Source organism: Astyanax mexicanus, chromosome 24 (genome assembly GCF_023375975.1).
Source record: "Astyanax mexicanus isolate ESR-SI-001 chromosome 24, AstMex3_surface, whole genome shotgun sequence".
NCBI lineage: Eukaryota > Metazoa > Chordata > Actinopteri > Characiformes > Acestrorhamphidae > Astyanax > Astyanax mexicanus.
In genome coordinates, this window is record NC_064431.1 from 34,330,901 (window position 1) to 34,353,614 (window position 22,714).

At 39.4% G+C, this 22,714-nt stretch overlaps 1 protein-coding gene across 2 annotated transcripts in view; it reads left to right on the plus strand.

Annotated features, from left to right (window-relative positions):
• The first annotated feature begins 9,149 nt into the window (after positions 1-9,149).
• kaznb (kazrin, periplakin interacting protein b) overlaps positions 9,150-22,714 on the plus strand; it is a 159,679-nt gene continuing 146,114 nt past the window's right edge. The window contains exon 1 of one of the 2 annotated variants that reach the window (XM_049471821.1): positions 9,150-9,340. In XM_049471821.1, the coding sequence (XP_049327778.1) occupies positions 9,265-9,340 (76 nt within the window). In that variant the 5' untranslated portion in view covers positions 9,150-9,264. The remainder of the gene's footprint in view (positions 9,341-22,714) is intronic. The other variant, XM_049471820.1, reaches the window with a different exon arrangement.

Below are 22,714 nucleotides of genomic sequence, written 5' to 3' on the forward strand. Positions count from 1 at the left end.
GGGAGCCATGATGCTCCAGAATGCATCCCATCCAGGAGGGGAAAAAACACTGCCTGCCCACACTAAAAACTGATTGGCTGACTCACAGACTTTTTCCAGAGGCCGATCAGAACCCACTTTGTTTTGCATGCTCCAAATATCCGAATATGCACACGAAAGTGGCTTTCACTCTCCCTCTTTTTCTCCCACGCCATTGGGTAAAAAAGTCTGTGTTGTCTGTGTTCATGTTTGTGTTCACTCTTGGGCCACTCATTCTGGATTTCAGGAGATTTTATCTGACTTTAGGGCATCAGGAAACTCTTATTAATATGCGGTATACTCCTGCTAATTCCGGGAGACTTGGAGCTTTTGGTAGTAGTGTAGTACACTGGGGTTCAGTTCCAGGTCTGGGTGACTGAATGCTGTGCTACTCCAATAAGAGTCCTTGGGCAAGACTCCTAACCTTGTAAGTAAGATTCAGCTAAATGCTGTGTATGTAAATGTAAAGTACATTCCCATGTTCCAGAATTCCATGTTGTTATTTTTGGTGTAGGGTTTTTTGTCGGTAGCTCAGCCCCGGTGGTGTATTCAGACTCAGTAATATCCTCAGTAATATGCAGTATTGGAAAAACGCAGTGCCTATAAAATATAATATTCACTTTATTCCAGCTTCTCTGTGGGCTTCTTCTTCTTTTTCTTTTTCTTCTTCTGTGTGATGAATTGAGGTTTTCCGAGGTGGAGGAAAGGCGTCTGTGTTTGAGTGGCTTGTTATCCGATACCCCTCGGCGTCTCAGCGAGAGGGAAAGAGGAATAAAGGAGCGTGAAGACGTGAAGAAGATGTAAAGAAGACGTGAAGAAGAGGCGAAGGCCTGAATTGCTCTTGTGCTGAATAGGGTGGAGGAGTCCTCGGCGGCGGTGGAGGAACCGTAGGGGCGGAGATGCTCCTCCAGCACAGATGACAGCCTACTATCTGCACGTCTCTGAGCTTCATGTTCAAAGAGAATGTGATTGGAGGGAACTCTCGGCTACAGAGGGGGAATTAATTCCGCCGGGCTCCAGCCGCACCGCGCCGCTTGCCGCCTGTCAGCACAAAGCTCTGAAGCTGGTGTCACCGACGCCACGTGTCGAGACTTCTGCTGATACCGAGAGCGAGAGAAACGGCAGAACCGGAGAAGTTCAATCACTCTGTAACCTGACGGGTTCTGGATGTCCTGGTGTGAACTGACAGCGCCTACAGGACGCTCTGATGCTGTAAATAGGTAGGTTGGGTTCCTCGGCTTGTCTGTTCAGAGTGTGGGTGCAACCAGAAACTAGAGCTGCAACTAATGATCATTTTGGTAGTCGACTAATCTAATGAATATTTTTTCAAAGTCGATTAGTCAACGGCTATTTCCGCCATTATTATATGCGATTATTTCAACGATTATGTCCTCCATCTATAAAAACACTAGAAACTGCTGAACATGAGATTTAAAAGGCCTTTAAAAATATAGATGTTGTTTAAACATGGAAAGTACTGATATTTAGTGAATAAATACAGTATTCTGTCCCCAGCACTTTGTGGAATGCAGTACTGTTCCAAATTAATGATTTGTCGACATTGAAATTTGTAGTCGACAAATTTAAATAATCAACATGGTTAATTATATCGACTAATCGTTGCAGCCCTACCAGAAAGCTGCGTTAGTTACGAGCTGGAAAAACTGGATAAAACCTAAAGTAACTATGAAGAACTATGTAAGTTAAAAAAACTAGCCTACAGCCAAAGGTAGGCTGCATTTCTCTGTTACAGTTTCCCAGAATTCTGTTTAAGTGAGTTTTATGTGCACTTAAAGAGGTTACACAAAACATGTTCATGAATTTCTTTACACATAATCACTGTCGCTGTTTCTGACCACGCCTCATGTTTATGCTGAGCATTTACCACACGCTAGTTAGTGGTTAACTGTGATAGAAGCATTATTCTCAAACTTATTATTTGAAAGTTCTTACATTAACCTCATCTGCTGACTTGCCACAGACAGAAGGTACAGATCCCTCCCTCAGACGAAGTCTGCTGACTAAACCTGCTGTGCACTGTCTGAGCTTCTCAGCCAGCAGACTGAAATGGAAACGTTTCTGCAACTGATCTAGTCGGTGGGGCTCTGGTGGGGGTTGATGGGTAAGGGGTGTAACTCCATCCCCTCGTTACCTGTCCACGGGTGTTTCCTGTTTCCTGTCTATTTACGTATATACTTATAGCCCCTTTCTTTCAGTGTCCCTTGTTGGTTCTGGTGCAATTCATGTCTATTAGACTGTAGGTCTTTTTCTTTATTTTTAGTCTGAGTGTGTTCTGGGTTTATTCTAGTTTCCCTGTCTGTCTGTTTATTTTTATCCAGTTTTGTGTTTATTTTGGTTTACTCCTTTATTAAATTACTTGCGTTTGTGTCCGCCTCTGTGTCCTCTTCTTGCTGCACCCTGACAGTGTGTTTAGTGGTTTTGTGTATTTGTGTAAAAGCTTATTAGGGAATCTGTTTACTACACTTGCTCTACTCTTGTTTATTGTTAGTTTTAGTTTTGGGTTCATCGTGTTTTATTGTGTTGATTGATCACCCTCTATTAGACTATTCCTGAAGTCCTCTGCTACAGTTCAGACCCAGTGTTTTTGGATAATTTTGGGTGTATTTCTCTGGTTTTCGTCTCTGTTCTGAAGTAGTATGTGTGGTTCAGACGGTGATGTTCTCAGGAGGGCGGCTGGGGGAGCTAATAGCCGGATCAGGGATCACTGGTTGGGTGAGAAAGCAGAATAATGAGGAAGCAGACTGGTATCTGGGTTTATGTGGGTCAGGAATGGATCTCTCTGCAACTTCACTTTAAAGTCTGGAGGAACGGTCAGGAACTGTGCACTGCATTTTAATTTAGCTTTAGGCTACAAAACCATCATGAGAGAAAACCACTGTGCAAACACCAAGATTTACATGATTTATAGTGACCGTAATTGTCTCATCATAATATATATGTATATATACATATAAGAAATATAAATAAGTTGGTTCATTAAGGACATGCTCAGTGTCTGAGGGTGGCTTCTGTAATTTTATGCTGAAGCTATGATGCTAATGTTGCTATAAAACAGGAATGTTGATCTGATCGATCTTTAATAAAAATAAAAGTCTGTCCTGGTTTTAATGAGCTTTCTATCATCTGCTGCTCTTCAGTCCAATAATGCACAGATATTCAGCTCTGCAAAAAAAATGAAGAGAGCACTTCAGTTTCTGATTCAGTTTCTCTGATTTTGCTATTTATAGGTTTATGTTTGAGTAAAATGAACATTGTTGTTTTATTCTATAAACTACAGACAACATTTCTCCCAAATTACAAATAAAAATATTCTCATTTAGAGCATTTATTTACAGAAAATGAGAAATGACTGAAATAACAAAAAAGATGCAGAACTTTCAGACCTCAAATAATGCAAAGAAACAAGTTCATATTCATAAAGTTTTAAGAGTTCAGAAATAATCAATATTTGGTGGAATAATCCTGGTTGGTTTTTAATCACAGTTTTCATTTCATGCATCTTGTCATCATGTTCTCCTCCACCAGTCTTACACACTGCTTTTGGATAACTTTATGCTGCTTTACTCCTGGTGTAAAAATTCAAGCAGTTCAGTTTGGTGGTTTGATGGTTTGTGATCATCCATCTTCCTCTTGATTATATTCCAGAGATTTTTAATTTGGTAAAATCAAAGAAACTTGTCATTTTAAGTGGCCTCTTGTTGCAATATTATACAACAACAATAAGGATGTGGTTATAATGTTGTGGCTGGAGTGTGTGTGAGTGTATACAGTACTGTACGAGGCTGGATTACTGAGGTTCATTAAATAGATCAGATCTGCACTGTGACCTCTCGAAATTAACCCTGAACACAAGACGAGTCTAAAATCAATACGCCATCGATTTCAGACTGAAGAAAATCCCTTTTAACTGCTAAACACGAGTGAACGAGGGATCAGAGCTGTCAGTAAAGGATTTATCAGAAGAACTAGAAAAGGGAAAGTTTGAGAACAAACATTAAGTTGGTTTGGAAAAAGGCGCTAATAACTATGAACAATTTAAGTAGTTAGCTATGCTGTTTCTGTCTGAAGAGTGTGAACAGTGGTTGCTATGGTATTCTAGGTGCTTGTTGAGGTTTTGCTAAGCAACGTTGCTATCATATCTGTAATCATTGCTAAGGTTTTGATAGGCAGTTGCTGAGGTACTCCAAGTGGTTGCTAAGGTGATGCTAGGCAGTTGCTGTGGTATTTGAGGTGGTTTCTAAGATGTTGTTAAGTGGTAGCGAGGTGGTTGCAAACATATCTGAGGCTAGCACCTGAGGCTGTCAAAGCTAGGCAGGTGCTATAGTATCTGAGGTGGTTTCTAAGATGTTGTTAAGTGGTAGCTAGGTGGTCGCTAACATATTTGAGGCTGTGACTTGCCAAGTGGTAAGCCTAAGTTGCTAAGCTGTTGCTATCATGTTTTTGCTGGTTGCTAAGGTGTTGCTAGAGACTTGATATCATATCCTTGGTGGTAGCTTAGATGGTATTCCAGGGGGTTGCTAATGTGTTGATAGGCAGTTGCTGTGGTATTCCAGGTGGTTGCTAAGTGTTGGTACACTGCTGCTGTAGTATCCCAGTAGTATTTGCTAAGTGGTTGCTTTTACACCTGAGGTGGTTGGTAAGGTGTTGTTAACATCAAGGAAACTTTGATGAGCTTCCTTTCTTTCTCTGAATACTTTATTATTATCATCATCACTCTGTTCTTCAGTATCATCTCTGAAAAATGTGCTGTTTGATTGAGTGTCTCCGGGGTGAATTATTATAGAATTATAATTAATTAATTAATGTCTCTGATTTCTGTTCTCTGTAATGATCTGGTCTGTAAGACGTTTGGTCAGGAAGGACGTGTTTGGAGGAAACTGTGTTTCAGGTTTTTCAGAGTTTTGATCTTTTCTCCTCTCAGGTGCCTCTGGGTCGAGTTACGAAACCGACGCTTCTTTATTCCTCTTTTTCTGTTCCGCTCATCCTCAGCTCTTTCCCTCCGCAGGGGAGAGAGAGAAACGCCAGAACTGCAAAAATAAAACTCCATTTCCCCCCAGCGCTACTGAGAGAGAGAGAGAGAGAGAGAGAGAGGGATGGAGAGAGAGAGAGAGAGAGAGAGAGAGGGATGGAGAGAGAGAGAGAGGGATGGAGAGAGAGAGAGGGGGAGGGAGGGATGGAGAGAGAGAGAGGGATGGAGAGAAAGAGAGAGAGAGAGAGAGAGAGACAGACCCAGCTAACACAGAATGTAATAACAATGTTATAAGAATGTTCTGCAACGTTTTAAAAAAGGTTACTAGAACACTATTAAAACATTTCCAGCTAGGCGAACACTAACATTAACGTTAAACGTTACATCCCCATTGCAACAACGTTCCAACATCCAGAAAACGTGACAGATTGAACGTTCTATCAATGTTAAATGTAACATTTATAAACTCTTCTACTAATCAAAAGAGAGTGAATGAGAGAGTTATAAGAACGTTATAAAAATGTTTTGCTACGTGTTGAAAAGGGTTTCAGGAAGGTCACCCTGTAACGTTACAGAGATAATGTTTCAGGAACGTTCTGAGAACGTGTGATGTAATAATGGCTGAAATTGCAACATTGTAACATTCCCCGTTAGAGGAAACAATAAGAGTAACATTCCCAAAACTAAACGTTAAAACTCTGATACAAGAAGTAAAGTTGCAGCAACGTTACCAGAACGTTTATAAAACTGACAGTTAAATGTAACATTTAGAAAACGTTCTATTAACCCAAAACTGTTAACTGGTGAAAGAGAGAGAGAGTAATAATAATCTACAATAATAATAGCAATACTAGTAATAATCTATACAGATATTCAAACATTCAATTACAATGATAATTAATGTCTAATTAACCTTAACGAACTGTTTATGTGTGCATTGATGATAACTGATCAATTGTTCTTTTTTGTTAATTAATATTTAATTAATGCTTTGGCTACACTGTAATTAACTATTGTCATGACAATAAAGCTTTTTTTAAATTGAATTTAAAAATCGACAGTTGTTACTTTTTTATTGTTGTTATTAAAGTCAGTGTTTCTTTTAATTGATGTTTCTATTAATATTTTCTTTGATGTTTTACTAAATGTTCAGTTTTTGATACTTGTGTGTTTTGGCAACATTGTTTTTAAAAACAGTCATGAATAGAATTGAAAAATTAAGAGAGAGACAGAGAGAGAGAGAGATGGAGAGAGACAGAGAGAGAGAGAGAGATGGAGAGAGACAGAGAGAAAAAGAGATGGAGAGAGAGATGGAGAGAGACAGAGAGAGAGAGAGAGATGGAGAGAGACAGAGAGAAAAAGAGATGGAGAGAGAGATGGAGAGAGACAGAGAGAAAAAGAGATGGAGAGAGAGATAGAGAGAGATGGAGAGAGAGATGGAGAGAGAGATGGAGAGAGACAGAGAGAGAGAGATGAAGAGAGGGAGAGAGAGAGATGGAGAGAGGGAGGGGTTGGTGTTTAGTAGTGAGGGGAATAGAGTAAGAGCAGAGGAGAGAGGGGATGGGAGGGGTTAAGCAGAGGGAGGGAGGGATGTAGAGAGAGAGAGGGATGGAGAGAGAGAGAGAGGGATGGATTAGAGCAGAACACACATCTGTGCAGCACTACAGCAGAGTGAAGCTGTGGGAACAGCTCTCCTCCTCTCTTTACTGAAACACCGGATCCCGGATCCCTATCTCTCTGTTTCAGATCCAGAACCACCGACCCGTCCTCTACCAGTACCCCCCCGCCCCCCAGTACTGACCCAGTACTGACCCATCACCCACCCGGATCAACCTGGTACCGACCCGGACTGCAGAGGAACCGACTGAGAGAGATCTGGAGCATCAGCAGCTTTACGAGGCAAGACATCATCCTCTCCAAATACACTACATATACACACACACACACACACTATATACACACTATATACACACACTATACTCTCACATGTGCAGGGTGTGTGTGTGTGTGTGTGTTGGTGTTAGTAGTAGTGCTGCATGCTGTATTCTAAAACTGCAGTGTTATTATTAATTATTAATATAACCAGCAGTAATATATATAATATTTATTATTATTATTTTTCTCTGTGTCTCATGCGTGAAAAAAATAAAGGTCAGTCAATCCGAAAAGAAACAATTTAAGAACTTTGAATGTATCCTCAAGTGCAGTCACAAAAAAGACCATCAAAAATGTTATATGAAATGGTGAAATTGGCACTCATCAGGACTGCTCCAGAAAAGGAAGCGTGAGAGTTTCCTCTGTTGTACAAGATAAGTTCATCAGAGCCTCAGAAACAGAAAGTTAACAGCTCTAAGAAATGTGATGTATTTTAATAATTAGAATAGAGTATTTAGTATTATTTGTACATGATCTGCATGTGTGTCTGATATTTAGTAATTAGTATTTTGAGTATTTTTAGGTGTAGAAGCAGAGCTCAGGACTTAGGTGATCTCAGGACTCAGGTGATCTCAGGTGATCTCAAGACTCAGGTGATCTCAAGACTCAGGTGATCTCAGGACTCAGGTGATCTCAGGACTCAGGTGATCTCAGGACTCAGGTGATCTCAGGACTCAGGTGATCTCAGGTGATCTCAGGACTCAGGTGATCTCAGGACTCAGGTGATCTCAGGACTCAGGACTCAGGTGATCTCAGGACAGGTAAAGGTATGGGTTTAATAGTGTTTGGATTAAACAGCAGCTCTGTTTCTTTCTGTGCCGCTGAGAGATTAAATTTCCTTGCTGTGGAATTATAATTCTATATTTATTTCCTCTCTACACGGATATAATGAGATCATATATCCACCCCCCACATAACAACCAAACATCAGGAAATATAGTTGGTAATTTAGTGCAAATCCAATTTAACTTCTTCCCAAAACTCTGAGCTTCATTACATCAGTATAATAAACGTTATAGTGTAGAATATAATACAAATAAACCTCCTTATATTTAAAGTAATTCATCACTTTTAGATTCACATTTATTAATCCATAAATCAAGATTTTAGAAAAGAAAAAACACTCGAGTTTCAGACTTACTTACTTCTGTAGAGTCGAGTAGAGTTAAGTTATGTACAGTTATGTTGAGTTGAGTAGTGTTGAGTTATGTAGAGTTGAGTAGTGTTTTGTTAAGTTAAGTAGAGTTGTGGAGAGTTATGTAGAGTCGTTTTGAGTAGTGTTGAATTATGTAGATTTGTGTAGTGTTTTTGTTAAGTTAAGTAGTTGTGGAGAGTTGTGTTAAGTTGTGTTGAGTTATGTAGTCATGTTGAGTATTTTTGTGTTGAGTTTTCATTGATCTACCTGTTCATCAGCTGTTATTTAGTACACCAGTGACGACTTTCTTCTTTAGGACATTCCATACGACTAAGGCTCATCTGTGCTGTAATGGTTCTGGTTGATTTTCCATCTTCTCTCATAATAATATTTTAATATCAAACCCAAATATTTTCAGTCAACAGCAGAAATAAAGAGTTTGATATCACTGTTACAGCACTTTTGGTGAAGACATTTATATACAGCTCTGAAAAATATATCCAAAAGCAGTGTGTAAGACTGGTGGAGGAGAACATGATGCCAAGATGCATGAAATGAAAACTGTGATTAAAAACCAACCAGGGTTATTCCACCAAATATTGATTATTTCGGAACTCTTAAAACTTTATGAATATGAACTTGTTTTCTTTGCATTATTTGAGGTCTGAAAGCTCTGCATCTTTTTTGTTATTTCAGTCATTTCTCATTTTCTGTAAATAAATGCTCTAAATGAGAATATTTTTATTTGTAATTTGGGAGAAATGTTGTCTGTAGTTTATAGAATAAAACAACAATGTTCATTTTACTCAAACATAAACCTATAAATAGTAAAATCAGAGAAACTGATTCAGAAACTGAAGTGATCTCTTCATTTTTACAGAGCTGTAGATGTGTGTGTGTTTGTGTTTGGTTTGTTTGTGTCTTTCTGTCATACAAACAGATTCTCACATCTCAACAGAAAACCACACACACACACAGGTTATATATTCTGCCTGTCAGTGTGTGTGTGTGTGTGTGTGTACTGAGCTGTCTGTATCAGTAGATGTTGTGTGTTATTCTCTGACAGGCTCGTCAGCAGCAGCAGCAGCAGCAGTAGTGATCAGGAGGGGGGGGTGATATCAGAGGGGTGAACAGTGTGAATCCCGACTGTCTGAAAGGTGAAGGACGCGGCTGACCTTCGCCGGTCATGGAGGACACGCTCACCTGCAGCCCCGCCACCTTCTCCCAGGTGTTTGGACGGCAGGGACAGCTGATGCAGGCCAGTGAGTGTCTCTACATTTCTATTCTAATATATTTATTTATATATTTATTCAGTCTGCAGGGAGGACGCAGGACGTACTGCTGTTCATAAACTAAAAAATAAATAAACAACAGATAAAAATAGCACAGACAGATAAAAGCCCAAACCAGGAGACGACAATCTGTATTTCCTCTATTTCTAAAGAGACAAATACGCCGTACAGCAGCAGAAAACACAAAAACACTGTAAACAGTAAACAGACATCTGAATCCCTGCTCATGCTGCTTCTGCATCAGCAGCCGGAGTCTGAGAGAGAGAGAGAGAGAGAGAAAGAGAGAGTACAGTAGGTCATGCTGTTTCTCCATCAGCAGCCGGAGTCAGAGAGAGAGAGAGAGAGAGAGAGAGAGAGAGAGTACAGTAGGTCATGCTGTTTCTCCATCAGCAGCCGGAGTCAGAGAGAGAGAGAGAGATTATATTTATTAAACAATGTAATACTCAAAATTAGATATATTAAGACATATTTGCAGAATTGGGGCACTGTTTTAGTGATCTATAGGTGAGTTGTGCACTGTGTAGCTTGATTTAGGGCGTGTCAGTGTGTCTTTGCTATCACAACGACAGGAAAAGTACACCTTGCTCAATTCGAAACACACAAAAGTCATGTACTAATTCTCTTAATTAATCGTGGGTGTGTTTAATTTGGGGCGTGAAATAAACCAATCAGAGTGTCTCTTGCTCATCATTCTCTTCAAGAGTAGATCAGGTGAGCTCTGACTTTGGTGGATTGCTATTGTAACGGTGCAGCTACCTGGACGTGTCCAACAAACTCTTCTCAGCAGAGGAAACTGAGCTGCTGGTTGACGCTGTGAAGGAGCTCCAGCAGCTCATTTACGGGAACAGCAATGTTATTTTATTTACTATTCTGTTTATTGTTGATGTAAAAGTTGGGTTTGTGCTGCTGTGTGTTCATGTGTGTGTAATAAGTGGGGGTGTACGCTCGGCTCGGCACGGCGCCTGTGTTACCGAGATAGCGATGAACGTCTGACTGTTGGCGTCTGTCTAGGTTGTATTCAGTCAGTGGAGCTCCTGTGTTTTCTGTTACCAAGATAAACAAGCAAAACTCCAGAAATGTACCTGAATATCAGTCCAGTAGATGAGCTTTTTGGCGGTAACTGGATTGGGAAATGGTGAGATGGCTGTAGTGTGTATATAGTGTGTTTGGTGTTGGGGTTTGGGTTTAGTAGTATAGTGTGTTAGGTATTGGGGTTTGGGTTTAGTAGTATAGTGTGTTTGGTATTGGGGTTTAGGGGTTTGGGTTTAGTAGTATAGTGTGTTTGGTATTGGGGTTTAGGGGTTTGGGTTTAGTAGTATAGTGTGTTTGGTATTGGGGTTTAGGGGTTTGGGGTTAGTAGCATAGTGTGTTTGGTAGGGGTTTGGTGTTGGGGTTTGGGTTTAGTAGTATAGTGTGTTAGGTATTGGGGTTTGGGTTTAGTAGTATGGTGTGTTTGGTATTGGGGTTTAGGGGTTTGGGTTTAGTAGTATAGTGTGTTTGGTATTGGGGTTTAGGGGTTTGGATTTAGTAGTATAGGGTGTTTGGTATTGCGGTTTAGGGGTTTGGGGTTAGTAGCATAGTGTGTTTGGTGTTGGGGTTTGGGTTTAGTAGTATAGTGTGTTAGGTATTGGGGTTTGGGTTTAGTAGTATAGTGTGTTTGGTGTTGGGGTTTGGGTTTAGTAGTATAGTGTGTTAGGTATTGGGGTTTGGGTTTAGTAGTATAGTGTGTTTGGTATTGGGGTTTAGGGGTTTGGGTTTAGTAGTATAGTGTGTTTGGTATTGGGGTTTAGGGGTTTGGGTTTAGTAGTATAGTGTGTTTGGTATTGGGGTTTAGGGGTTTGGGGTTAGTAGCATAGTGTGTTTGGTAGGGGTTTGGTGTTGGGGTTTGGGTTTAGTAGTATAGTGTGTTAGGTATTGGGGTTTGGGTTTAGTAGTATGGTGTGTTTGGTATTGGGGTTTAGGGGTTTGGGTTTAGTAGTATAGTGTGTTTGGTATTGGGGTTTAGGGGTTTGGATTTAGTAGTATAGGGTGTTTGGTATTGGGGTTTAGGGGTTTGGGGTTAGTAGCATAGTGTGTTTGGTGTTGGGGTTTGGGTTTAGTAGTATAGTGTGTTTGGTATTGGGGTTTAGGGGTTTGGGGTTAGTAGCATAGTGTGTTTGGTTGGGGTTTGGTGTTGGGGTTTGGGTTTAGTAGTATAGTGTGTTTGGTAGGGGTTTGGGTTTAGTAGTATAGTGTGTTTGGTATTGGGGTTTAGAGGTTTGGGTTTAGTAGTATAGTGTGTTTGGTATTGGGGTTTAGGGGTTTAGTATTGTAGTGTGTTTGGTATTGGGGTTTAGTAGTATAGTGTGTTTGGTGTTGGGGTTTAGGGGTTTAGTAGTATAGTGTGTTTGGTGTTGGGGTTTAGGGGTTTAGTAGTATAGTGTGTTTGGTATCTGGGTTTAGGGTTTAGTAGTGTAGTGTGTTTGGTATTGGGGTTTAGGGGTTTAGTAGTATAGTGTGTTTGGTGTTGGGGTTTAGGGGTTTAGTAGTATAGTGTGTTTGGTATCTGGGTTTAGGGTTTAGTAGTGTAGTGTGTTTGGTATTGGGGTTTAGGGGTTTAGTAGTATGGTGTGTTTGGTATTGGGGTTTAGGGGTTTAGTAGTGTAGTGTGTTTGGTATTGGGTTTAGGGTTTAGTAGTGTAGTGTGTTTGGTATCTGGGTTTAGGGTTTAGTAGTGTAGTGTGTTTGGTATTGGGGTTTAGGGGTTTAGTAGTATAGTGTGTTTGGTGTTGGGGTTTGGGTTTAGTAGTATAGTGTGTTAGGTATTGGGGTTTGGGTTTAGTAGTATGGTGTGTTTGGTATTGGGGTTTAGGGGTTTGGGTTTAGTAGTATAGTGTGTTTGGTATTGGGGTTTAGGGGTTTGGATTTAGTAGTATAGGGTGTTTGGTATTGGGGTTTAGGGGTTTGGGGTTAGTAGCATAGTGTGTTTGGTGTTGGGGTTTGGGTTTAGTAGTATAGTGTGTTTGGTATTGGGGTTTAGGGGTTTGGGGTTAGTAGCATAGTGTGTTTGGTTGGGGTTTGGTGTTGGGGTTTGGGTTTAGTAGTATAGTGTGTTTGGTAGGGGTTTGGGTTTAGTAGTATAGTGTGTTTGGTATTGGGGTTTAGAGGTTTGGGTTTAGTAGTATAGTGTGTTTGGTATTGGGGTTTAGGGGTTTAGTATTGTAGTGTGTTTGGTATTGGGGTTTAGTAGTATAGTGTGTTTGGTGTTGGGGTTTAGGGGTTTAGTAGTATAGTGTGTTTGGTGTTGGGGTTTAGGGGTTTAGTAGTATAGTGTGTTTGGTATCTGGGTTTAGGGTTTAGTAGTGTAGTGTGTTTGGTATTGGGGTTTAGGGGTTTAGTAGTATAGTGTGTTTGGTGTTGGGGTTTAGGGGTTTAGTAGTATAGTGTGTTTGGTATCTGGGTTTAGGGTTTAGTAGTGTAGTGTGTTTGGTATTGGGGTTTAGGGGTTTAGTAGTATGGTGTGTTTGGTATTGGGGTTTAGGGGTTTAGTAGTGTAGTGTGTTTGGTATTGGGTTTAGGGTTTAGTAGTGTAGTGTGTTTGGTATCTGGGTTTAGGGTTTAGTAGTGTAGTGTGTTTGGTATTGGGGTTTAGGGGTTTAGTAGTATAGTGTGTTTGGTGTTGGGGTTTAGGGGTTTAGTAGTATAGTGTGTTTGGCATTGGGGTTTAGGGGTTTAGTAGTGTAGTGTGTTTGGTATTGGGGTTTAAGGTTTAGTAGTGTAGTGTGTTTGCTATCTGGGTTTAGGGGTTTAGTAGTGTAGTGTGTTTGGTGTTGGGGTTTAGGGGTTTAGTAGTGTAGTGTGTTTGGTATTGGGGTTTAGGGTTTAGTAGTGTAGTGTGTTTGGTATCTGGGTTTAGGGGTTTAGTAGTGTAGTGTGTTTGGTATTGGGGTTTAGGGGTTTAGTAGTATAGTGTGTTTGGTATTGGGGTTTAGGGTTTAGTAGTGTAGTGTGTTTGGTATCTGTGTTTAGGGGTTTAGTAGTGTAGTGTGTTTGGTATTGGGGTTTAGGGGTTTAGTAGTGTAGTGTGTTTGGTATTGGGTTTAGGGGTTTAGTAGTATAGTGTGTTTGGTATTGGGGTTTAGGGTTTAGTAGTATAGTGTATTTGGTATTTGGGGTTTAGGGGTTTAGTAGTATAGTGTGTTTGGTGTTGGGGTTTAGGGGTTTAGTAGTATAGTGTGTTTGGTATTGGGGTTTAGGGGTTTAGTAGTGTAGTGTGTTTGGTATTGGTTTAGGGTTTAGTAGTGTAGTGTGTTTGGTATCTGGGTTTAGGGTTTAGTAGTGTAGTGTGTTTGGTATTGGGGTTTAGGGGTTTAGTAGTATAGTGTGTTTGGTGTTGGGGTTTAGGGGTTTAGTAGTATAGTGTGTTTGGTATCTGGGTTTAGGGTTTAGTAGTGTAGTGTGTTTGGTATTGGGGTTTAGGGGTTTAGTAGTATAGTGTGTTTGGTGTTGGGGTTTAGGGGTTTAGTAGTATAGTGTGTTTGGTATCTGGGTTTAGGGTTTAGTAGTGTAGTGTGTTTGGTATTGGGGTTTAGGGGTTTAGTAGTATGGTGTGTTTGGTATTGGGGTTTAGGGGTTTAGTAGTGTAGTGTGTTTGGTATTGGGTTTAGGGTTTAGTAGTGTAGTGTGTTTGGTATCTGGGTTTAGGGTTTAGTAGTGTAGTGTGTTTGGTATTGGGGTTTAGGGGTTTAGTAGTATAGTGTGTTTGGTGTTGGGGTTTAGGGGTTTAGTAGTATAGTGTGTTTGGCATTGGGGTTTAGGGGTTTAGTAGTGTAGTGTGTTTGGTATTGGGGTTTAAGGTTTAGTAGTGTAGTGTGTTTGCTATCTGGGTTTAGGGGTTTAGTAGTGTAGTGTGTTTGGTGTTGGGGTTTAGGGGTTTAGTAGTGTAGTGTGTTTGGTATTGGGGTTTAGGGTTTAGTAGTGTAGTGTGTTTGGTATCTGGGTTTAGGGGTTTAGTAGTGTAGTGTGTTTGGTATTGGGGTTTAGGGGTTTAGTAGTATAGTGTGTTTGGTATTGGGGTTTAGGGTTTAGTAGTGTAGTGTGTTTGGTATCTGTGTTTAGGGGTTTAGTAGTGTAGTGTGTTTGGTATTGGGGTTTAGGGGTTTAGTAGTGTAGTGTGTTTGGTATTGGGTTTAGGGGTTTAGTAGTATAGTGTGTTTGGTATTGGGGTTTAGGGTTTAGTAGTATAGTGTATTTGGTATTTGGGGTTTAGGGGTTTAGTAGTATAGTGTGTTTGGTGTTGGGGTTTAGGGGTTTAGTAGTATAGTGTGTTTGGTATTGGGGTTTAGGGGTTTAGTAGTGTAGTGTGTTTGGTATTGGGGTTTAGGGTTTAGTAGTGTAGTGTGTTTGGTATTGGGGTTTAGGGTTTAGTAGTGTAGTGTGTTTGGTATTGGGGTTTAGGGGTTTAGTAGTGTAGTGTGTTTGGTATTGGGGTTTAGGGTTTAGTGGTGTAGTGTGTTTGGTATCTGGGTTTAGGGGTTTAGTAGTGTAGTGTGTTTGGTATTGGGGTTTAGGGGTTTAGTAGTGTAGTGTGTTTGGTATTGGGGTTTAGGGGTTTAGTAGTGTAGTGTGTTTGGTATTGGGGTTTGGTGTTGGGGTTTGGGTTCAGTAGTATAGTGTGTTTGGGTTTAGTAGTATAGTGTGTTTGGTATTGGGGTTTAGGGTTTAGTGGTGTAGTGTGTTTGGTATCTGGGTTTAGGGGTTTAGTAGTGTAGTGTGTTTGGTATTGGGGTTTAGGGGTTTAGTAGTGTAGTGTGTTTGGTATTGGGGTTTAGGGGTTTTGTAGTGTGTTTGGTATTGGGTTTAGGGGTTTAGTAGTATAGTGTGTTTGGTGTTGGGGTTTAGGGGTTTAGTAGTGTAGTGTGTTTGGTATTGGGGTTTAGGGTTTAGTAGTGTAGTGTGTTTGGTATTGGGGTTTGGTGTTGGGGTTTGGGTTCAGTAGTATAGTGTGTTTGGGTTTAGTAGTATAGTGTGTTTGGTATTGGGGTTTAGGGTTTAGTGGTGTAGTGTGTTTGGTATCTGGGTTTAGGGGTTTAGTAGTATAGTGTGTTTGGTATTGGGGTTTAGGGGTTTAGTAGTGTAGTGTGTTTGGTATTGGGGTTTAGGGGTTTAGTAGTGTAGTGTGTTTGGTATTGGGGTTTGGTGTTGGGGTTTGGGTTCAGTAGTATAGTGTGTTTGGGATTAGTAGTATAGTGTGTTTGGTAGAGGTTTGGTATTGGGGTTTAGAGGTTTGATGGTTTTTGCTGCTGTTTTCTCTGCAGTTCTGATTTCAGGCTGAATGTTGAGTTTAAGGCTGTTTCCTCTGATCTCACTCAGCTACGGTCCAGTGCTGTGAATAATTGAGCAGGCCGGGGGGTGGCGTGAGGGGGGGGGGGTGTTTTGGGGGGTTATGGGGGGAAATGTATCAGGATTTTCTGGGTTTGTTGGAAGCTGGATGGATTTTCTCTTCAGCTCCGAGCGGCCGAGAGAAATCAGATGATGTGACCCAATTACTCATGTTTCTGCATTTATGATTTTATTGTTTTATTTACAGGAATGTTTATTTACATTATCAACTGCATTGCTTTTTGTCTAATTTAGATATTCAGAATAATATAATATAAATAACAATTTTATATGATCTTAAATGATTAATTAATATTTTAATCTATTTAATAGCAAGTAATTGTGTGTTAAATCCAAACTGAAAGGCACTCATCATTGAAAGAGTAGTCAAAAACGATCAACAAAAGAAACGTGAGGTAGAAGAGCTAGAAACTAGATTCAATAACGGGCAACGAGGAACAGAAACAGGGGGATATTTATACAAACAGAACCAGGTGTGGGTAATCAGAAGCTCGGTGAGTTAGAATGCCATAGTGTCACGTGATCAGCAGAGTCTGGAAGATCAGGTGTAGGTGCATGCTGGGAGTTGGAGTCTTTAGTGGGTGCAATGTCATGAGTGACACAACCGTTCCATCTATCTACACCATCTGTTTTTCTTCATAGTTTGGATGTTTTTAGTATTAAACTACCATTAAGCACAATTTAAAATTATGTATTTTTGAGCACTATAAGACGCATTTAAAATCCTTTAATAAGGAGTTTCAGTTTAGTGATCCTGCACCGAGGCTGGAGTAGCATTAGCATTAGCTGCTAACCACTATTAACCAGTTTAGAGGTGAGTATTATCGGCCTGTACTCTGCTGCTACCCTCAGCTAGCACTGCTGGAGCAGTTAGGCGCTAATGCTAATGCTAATGCCCCAGCCTTAGAGCTGGAGAAATTTGGGAATCTTATCTTACTGTAAATAAACAGAAGCACTTTAATCACCCAAATAAACAGTTTTTAGTGAAGAAATCTGTTTTTATTACAGTTTTGTTTACTTAACTTAATTTTACTTAACTTATTAACCACCCTGTGGTGAGATCTGCTGAATTACAAGTTCCTTATAGTGTCTCTTAAAATGTGCGTAATAATTCTGTGTATATATAAAATAGATAATAAAATAAACATTTATAAATATGGTAATGAAAAACACTGAATTTAAGATGTGTCTAAACTTTTGCCTGGTGCTGCTGCCGGTTTCTGATGGCTGATGATAATAAGTCTCACTCGTGTCTCGCAGTAGAGAGATTAGCCCCTCAGGCTCCGTCTCTGCGTATGGAGATGGAGACGTGATGGAGCGGGGGGACGTGTCTCACGCTCAGACTGTGGTGAACGAGTGTGAAACAGGTCTGTAATAAAGCTGTTGGTTTTCTTTAGGTATTAAACTGTAAACTCAGACTCCGGTGAATCACGGCGTGTTAATTATTGATGATGTGCGGCGCGAGCGTGAGCGTGAGCTTGAGCGCGAGCGTGAGCGCGAGCGTCTGAAACCCTTGTGAAACAGATGGTGTTTCTGCTGCGTGATCTTTTTTTTATGAAGCTTCTGCACGAGGGAGTCGTTCGAGAAAATGAACTGAAATTGTCTCGCAGTTTTACGATCCGATCCTGCCTCCCCGCCAAACAAAACACCAGCGCGAGAGCAGCCCACTGCGGCGAGAGCGCACCACAGATCACTATTACCACCAACACTCGCTCCACACTGACGCAGTGCACTAACACACGAATATCACACTCACACTGTAAACACCAGCGGAGAAAATCACACGCGATACGATACCGATATTATCACTGTGATCCTGTGATTATCAATATTACAATATTACTGTAAAAAATAAGAGATCATTTAAAAATGATTAGTTTCTTTAATTTTACCAAATTGAAAACCTCTGGAATATAATCAAGAGGAAGATGGATGATCACAAACCATCAAACCACCAAACCGAACTGCTTGAATTTTTGCACCAGGAGTAAAGCAGCATAAAGTTATCCAAAAGCAGTGTGTAAGACTGGTGGAGGAGAACATGATGCCAAGATTCATAAAAAAACTGTGATTAAAAACCAACCAGGATTATTCCACCAAATATTGATTATTTCTGAACTCTTAAAACTTTATGAATATGAACTTGTTTTCTTTGCATTATTTGAGGTCTGAAAGCTCTGCATCTTTTTGTTATTTCAGTCATTTCTCATTTTCTGTAAATAAATGCTCTAAATGAGAATATTTTTATTTGTAATTTGGGAGAAATGTTGTCTGTAGTTTATAGAATAAAACAACAATGTTCATTTTACTCAAACATAAACCTATAAATAGTAAAATCAGAGAAACTGATTCAGAAACTGAAGTGCGACCTTCATTTTTTACAGAGCTGAATATCATAACACAATCCTCTATGATATTTCACAGCATCTGTGTTTCTGAAGAGGATAAAATAATCAAATACCAGCAATTACGGAATTATTGGTTCAGTTTTACATAATTTAACAATCAGTATTTTTCACTGCAGGTTTATTATATTTGATTGCATCCGGACTGCCATTGAAAAAACAGGAGGATAGGTTTTTTAGGCTTTAGTTTTTCTCGGTCACATGACATCACAGCGTTCAGTAGCTCCTCCATTTCCACTCGCTTTTATGTTTTTAACGTGGATCTCCGTGGAAACTGTGGTGCGCCCAAAGTGTAATTACGGTGCGCGGCAGTGGACAAATATCTATTTTATTAAAGGCGAGGAGACGAAGATGTAAAGATGTGCGTCCGGACGGGACTAAAATTACCGGAGGAGCACGGAGTTCAGAGAAAAACAGTAGATAATTCAGCCTGTAATTTTCTCAGAGGACGTCTGAGAAAAACACCTACATGATCGTTCTGGACAGGAATAAAATCACAGAGGATAAAAAACACCATAAAAGAGAAAATTACCCAGAACCACCTGAAATAATAATATTGTCCAGATAGAGATTTATGTTTCTTACAGGACATTTGGAGAAGCTTCCTGTTCACTTTTTACTTTCTATAATTTCACATCAGTTTTAAGAGGAATCAACATCATATTCTGCATGTTTAAAAATATAAACTATATGAGCATAACAAAACCAAAAGTTTGGAGGATATGAAATGTTTAATTTTAAAATGTTTATTACAGGAAAATTCCAGTTTTATGATTTTTATTCGTTATATTTTGACAGTTGCAGATTTACTTCAATATTTTTAAATATTTGTAATTTTAATTACCTTTATATGTAATGCTTCATTAGAATCCTTGTTATTTAGAAACAGAATAATCAATAATTCTAACATTCTGATTATTCCGTTGTCGTAGTAACTGAATGTTCACGTTAGCTTTTCTCTGATTGGTTTCTCTGAAGTCTCTCCAGCTTCTCTCTCGACTCTGAACACCTGGATGAGGAATTACAGATATTTTCCTCAAAGTAATGAGATTAAAGGGATTTTAGGAATAACGTATTTCACACTTCAGCAGCAGCTAAACTCAGCTGAGAGGAAGCTTCACTCTCCTCACTCCAGAACCTGTAACTCAGGAACGTTTTCTCATATTTGAAGGTTGTAAAACATGAGAAATGGGAATAAACCCGATAACAGGTTTCTGTGTGGAGGATACATCATCCTGTTAATATTCGCAATAAGCTATATTGTTTTAATTTTAATGCCATTTTGTGCCACTGATATAATGAGAATTTCATAGAATAAAACTAGAATTACATCATTTTTATGTCTGATACAGCAAAAGAAACGTGGAGACGGACGCAAATGCAAGTAATATTTAATAATAAAGAAACCAAACAATCATGAAAGCAGATAAACAAACATACAGGAATAAACAATAAACAAAACAAGAAACACAAGACTCGACTATACCAACAAACTAACACTGAAAACAAAGCTATACACACACATGAAAGGGGACAGGAAACAGGAAACATCTGGGGAAGGTAACAAGGGGGTGGAGCTACAAATGAACACAGGTGAGAGCACTGAAGACAGGGCCACATGCAGAGGAAAGGTAAATAAATAAACAGGAGGGAAGGAAAAACACAGAGCAGGACGAGAACATAACATTTAACAGTAATTGAAGACATTAAAACTGACATGAAATCATAAATAAAATGAATATATGAAAAAAATATAAAAAAATATGAATGAATATTTTTCCAATTTTGCCAATATCAATCAATCAATAAATCAATCAATCAATTATCCTTTATTTTGACTAGGAAGTACATTGAGGGCAACCTTCATTTTCAATGTAGTCGAGCATTTACAAATACAAGGATTAACATGACAAAAAAAATAATATCTAAATTGAATTATTTTAAAATAACAGTAAATAAAATATAAAAATAGATAAAAAATACAAATAAAATTAGAAAAAAAATAATTATAATAAAGCTTGCTTTAATTGATAATAAATTAAGATCAAAGGTAGATAAGATTAATACAACAAAAAATAGTTAAAACTAAGTTAAAACTTAGAAACTTTAACATAATACAATAAAAATACAAATAAATAAATAAAATATAATGTTGTAAAGTAAAGTAAAGGAGACCCACCTGCAGAAGAGCACATGAGCAGCAGGAAGATAACTGAACAACTAACTGACTCATATAAAACAAATCCTTTTATAGGAAATATTATATAAAACTGATTTTTAAATAAAGAATAAAGCTCAGAGCTTTCAGTTCTCCTCAGTCTGACTCACAGAAAACAGAGCAGCACATTAAAAACCTTGAGTTTTATAAAAACAAGCCCATTTACCCACAGTCCATCAGCCCTGCTCTCACAAACAATCTGCACTCCTCTCGCGCATTACCGTCACCATCACCCACACTTTCACCAAACGTCTTAAAAGCAGCGTCTTCTCGGAAATTGAAAAAAGAAAATCATCAGAAAAAACAGGCTAATAGTGTTTATCCGTCTCTTCTCTGTTCTCCTGTAATTCAGTAATTCACCATTATTCACTATTATTCTGCTGGTGGAAGTGCGCTGAACAGCCTCATGCTGAAAATGTTCATATTCCTAAAACGTGCGATTTCTGGATGTTTTTTCTGCGTTTTCTGGCGTCGGGATGGATGGAGATGAGCTGTGTTTCCTCAGGCTGAGGAATAATGGAGGCGTGTATAAATAATGCTCTTTGTTTTAGTGTGTGTGTGTGTGTGAATTTGTTAGCCTAGCCGCGCTGTGATTAGCATGCTCACGGTAAAACCTGAATCTCAAATAAAATACAGCACAGGCTAAAGGTTTGGACACAGCTTCTCTTTTTTTCAGTGCGTTTTATTTATTTTCATGACTGATATTTACATTGTAGATTCTCACTGAAGCATCAAAACTATGAATGAACACATGTGGAGTTTTATGTACTTAATAAAAAAGGTGAAATAACTGAAAAAAAACCTTTTATATTCTAGTTTATTCAAAATAGCCCCCTTTGCTCTGATTACTGATTTGCACACTCTTGGCATCATTCTCTCAATGAGCTTCTTCAAGAGGTGGCCACCTGAAATTAATGAAAAGTTTTCCAACAGTCTTGAAGGAAGGAAGGAGTTCCCAGAGGTGTTTATTAGCACTTGTTGCTCCTTTGTCTTCTTCACTCTGTGCTCCAGCTCACCCCAAACCTCAAATCTGGATTGGGTTCAGGTCCGGTGACTGTGGAGGACAGCAGCTCACAGACGCAGCTTTTTGCTGATCCACATCACCCTAGGAGTGATGAGGGGAAAGAGAGAGCGCCATCTACTGTACTGTACCCACCCAGAGAGAGCAAGACCAACTGTGCTCTCTCAGGGCTCCGGCAGCTGATGGCAAGCTGCATGACCGGGATTCGAACCAGAGATCTCCTGATCATAGTGGCAGCGCTTTAGACCGCTGGATCACTCAGCGCCTAAACTCCTGTTCTTAATAAAATTTGACACTCTGGTCATTCATATGAATGCTAAGAAAACATAACAGGCAATATTAAGGTCAGTATTGATTTATTATATAATATATGATCTAAGCGAAATTATATATCAATATTTAGTGTCACACCTAATTTTAAGGCATCCAGTTTCCTCAGTTAATGTAAGTAAAATATTGTGTATTCAGGCTTTTAGTGCAGCAGTTTGAGTTTATGAGTGTGTGTGTGTATTTAATATTCAGTGTGTGTGTGTGTGAGTGCTGAAAGCCTCTTTACTGGCTATGTGTGTGTGTTTGAGTGTGTGTGTGTGTGTGTGTGTGAGTGTGTGTGTGAAGAGTCGGGGGTGAGCCTCCTCTCTGTATCTCTGAGAGCAGAGGCGTTATTTCCCAGCATGCTCAGCGGTTGTGAATCACTGTAATGATGTGATGTTGTAGTTTTTTGATCTGTCATTCAGTCTGAACACAGTCGACGCGCTGCAGCTTCACCCCCTCAAATCTCTGTGCTCTGAACAGAGAGACGCTCTGCGTTTATTACTGATTTTATTTATTTATGCACTAAAATTAAAACTGATTTCTGTCTAAAGTCTGAGTCTCTGAATCGCTCAGAGTTTCCTCTCTCTCTTTATTTCTTTATTTCTGTTTTTTCGAGGCTGGTTTTCTCTGCGCTCTGATCAAAGCTCCGGTCGAGGCTTCGCTCCGTGTTTTTAATGTGTTTTGAAAAATCGTCTTTAAGAACTCGAGCAGCAAAAAATAAAAACACTAAAATCCTGTGTAAGATTGCAGTGAAGCTCTGAGGCTCACTCGGCGTTAGATTGTGTGTGTGTGTGTGTGTGTGTGTGTGTGTGTGTTTCCCCCTGGCTGACACAGCTTTTCTCCACCAGCTTACAGAAGGGTTAGTTTATTATGGTATAAAATAAAGTTAAAATACTGAACATTAGTTTTATATTTAGTTTATAAATATAAATACTGTGAGCAGTGATGTCCTCTTATCTGTTGCTGCCCAGTTAGTGTTGGTCATCTGCTGTCCGTCATCAGTGGGT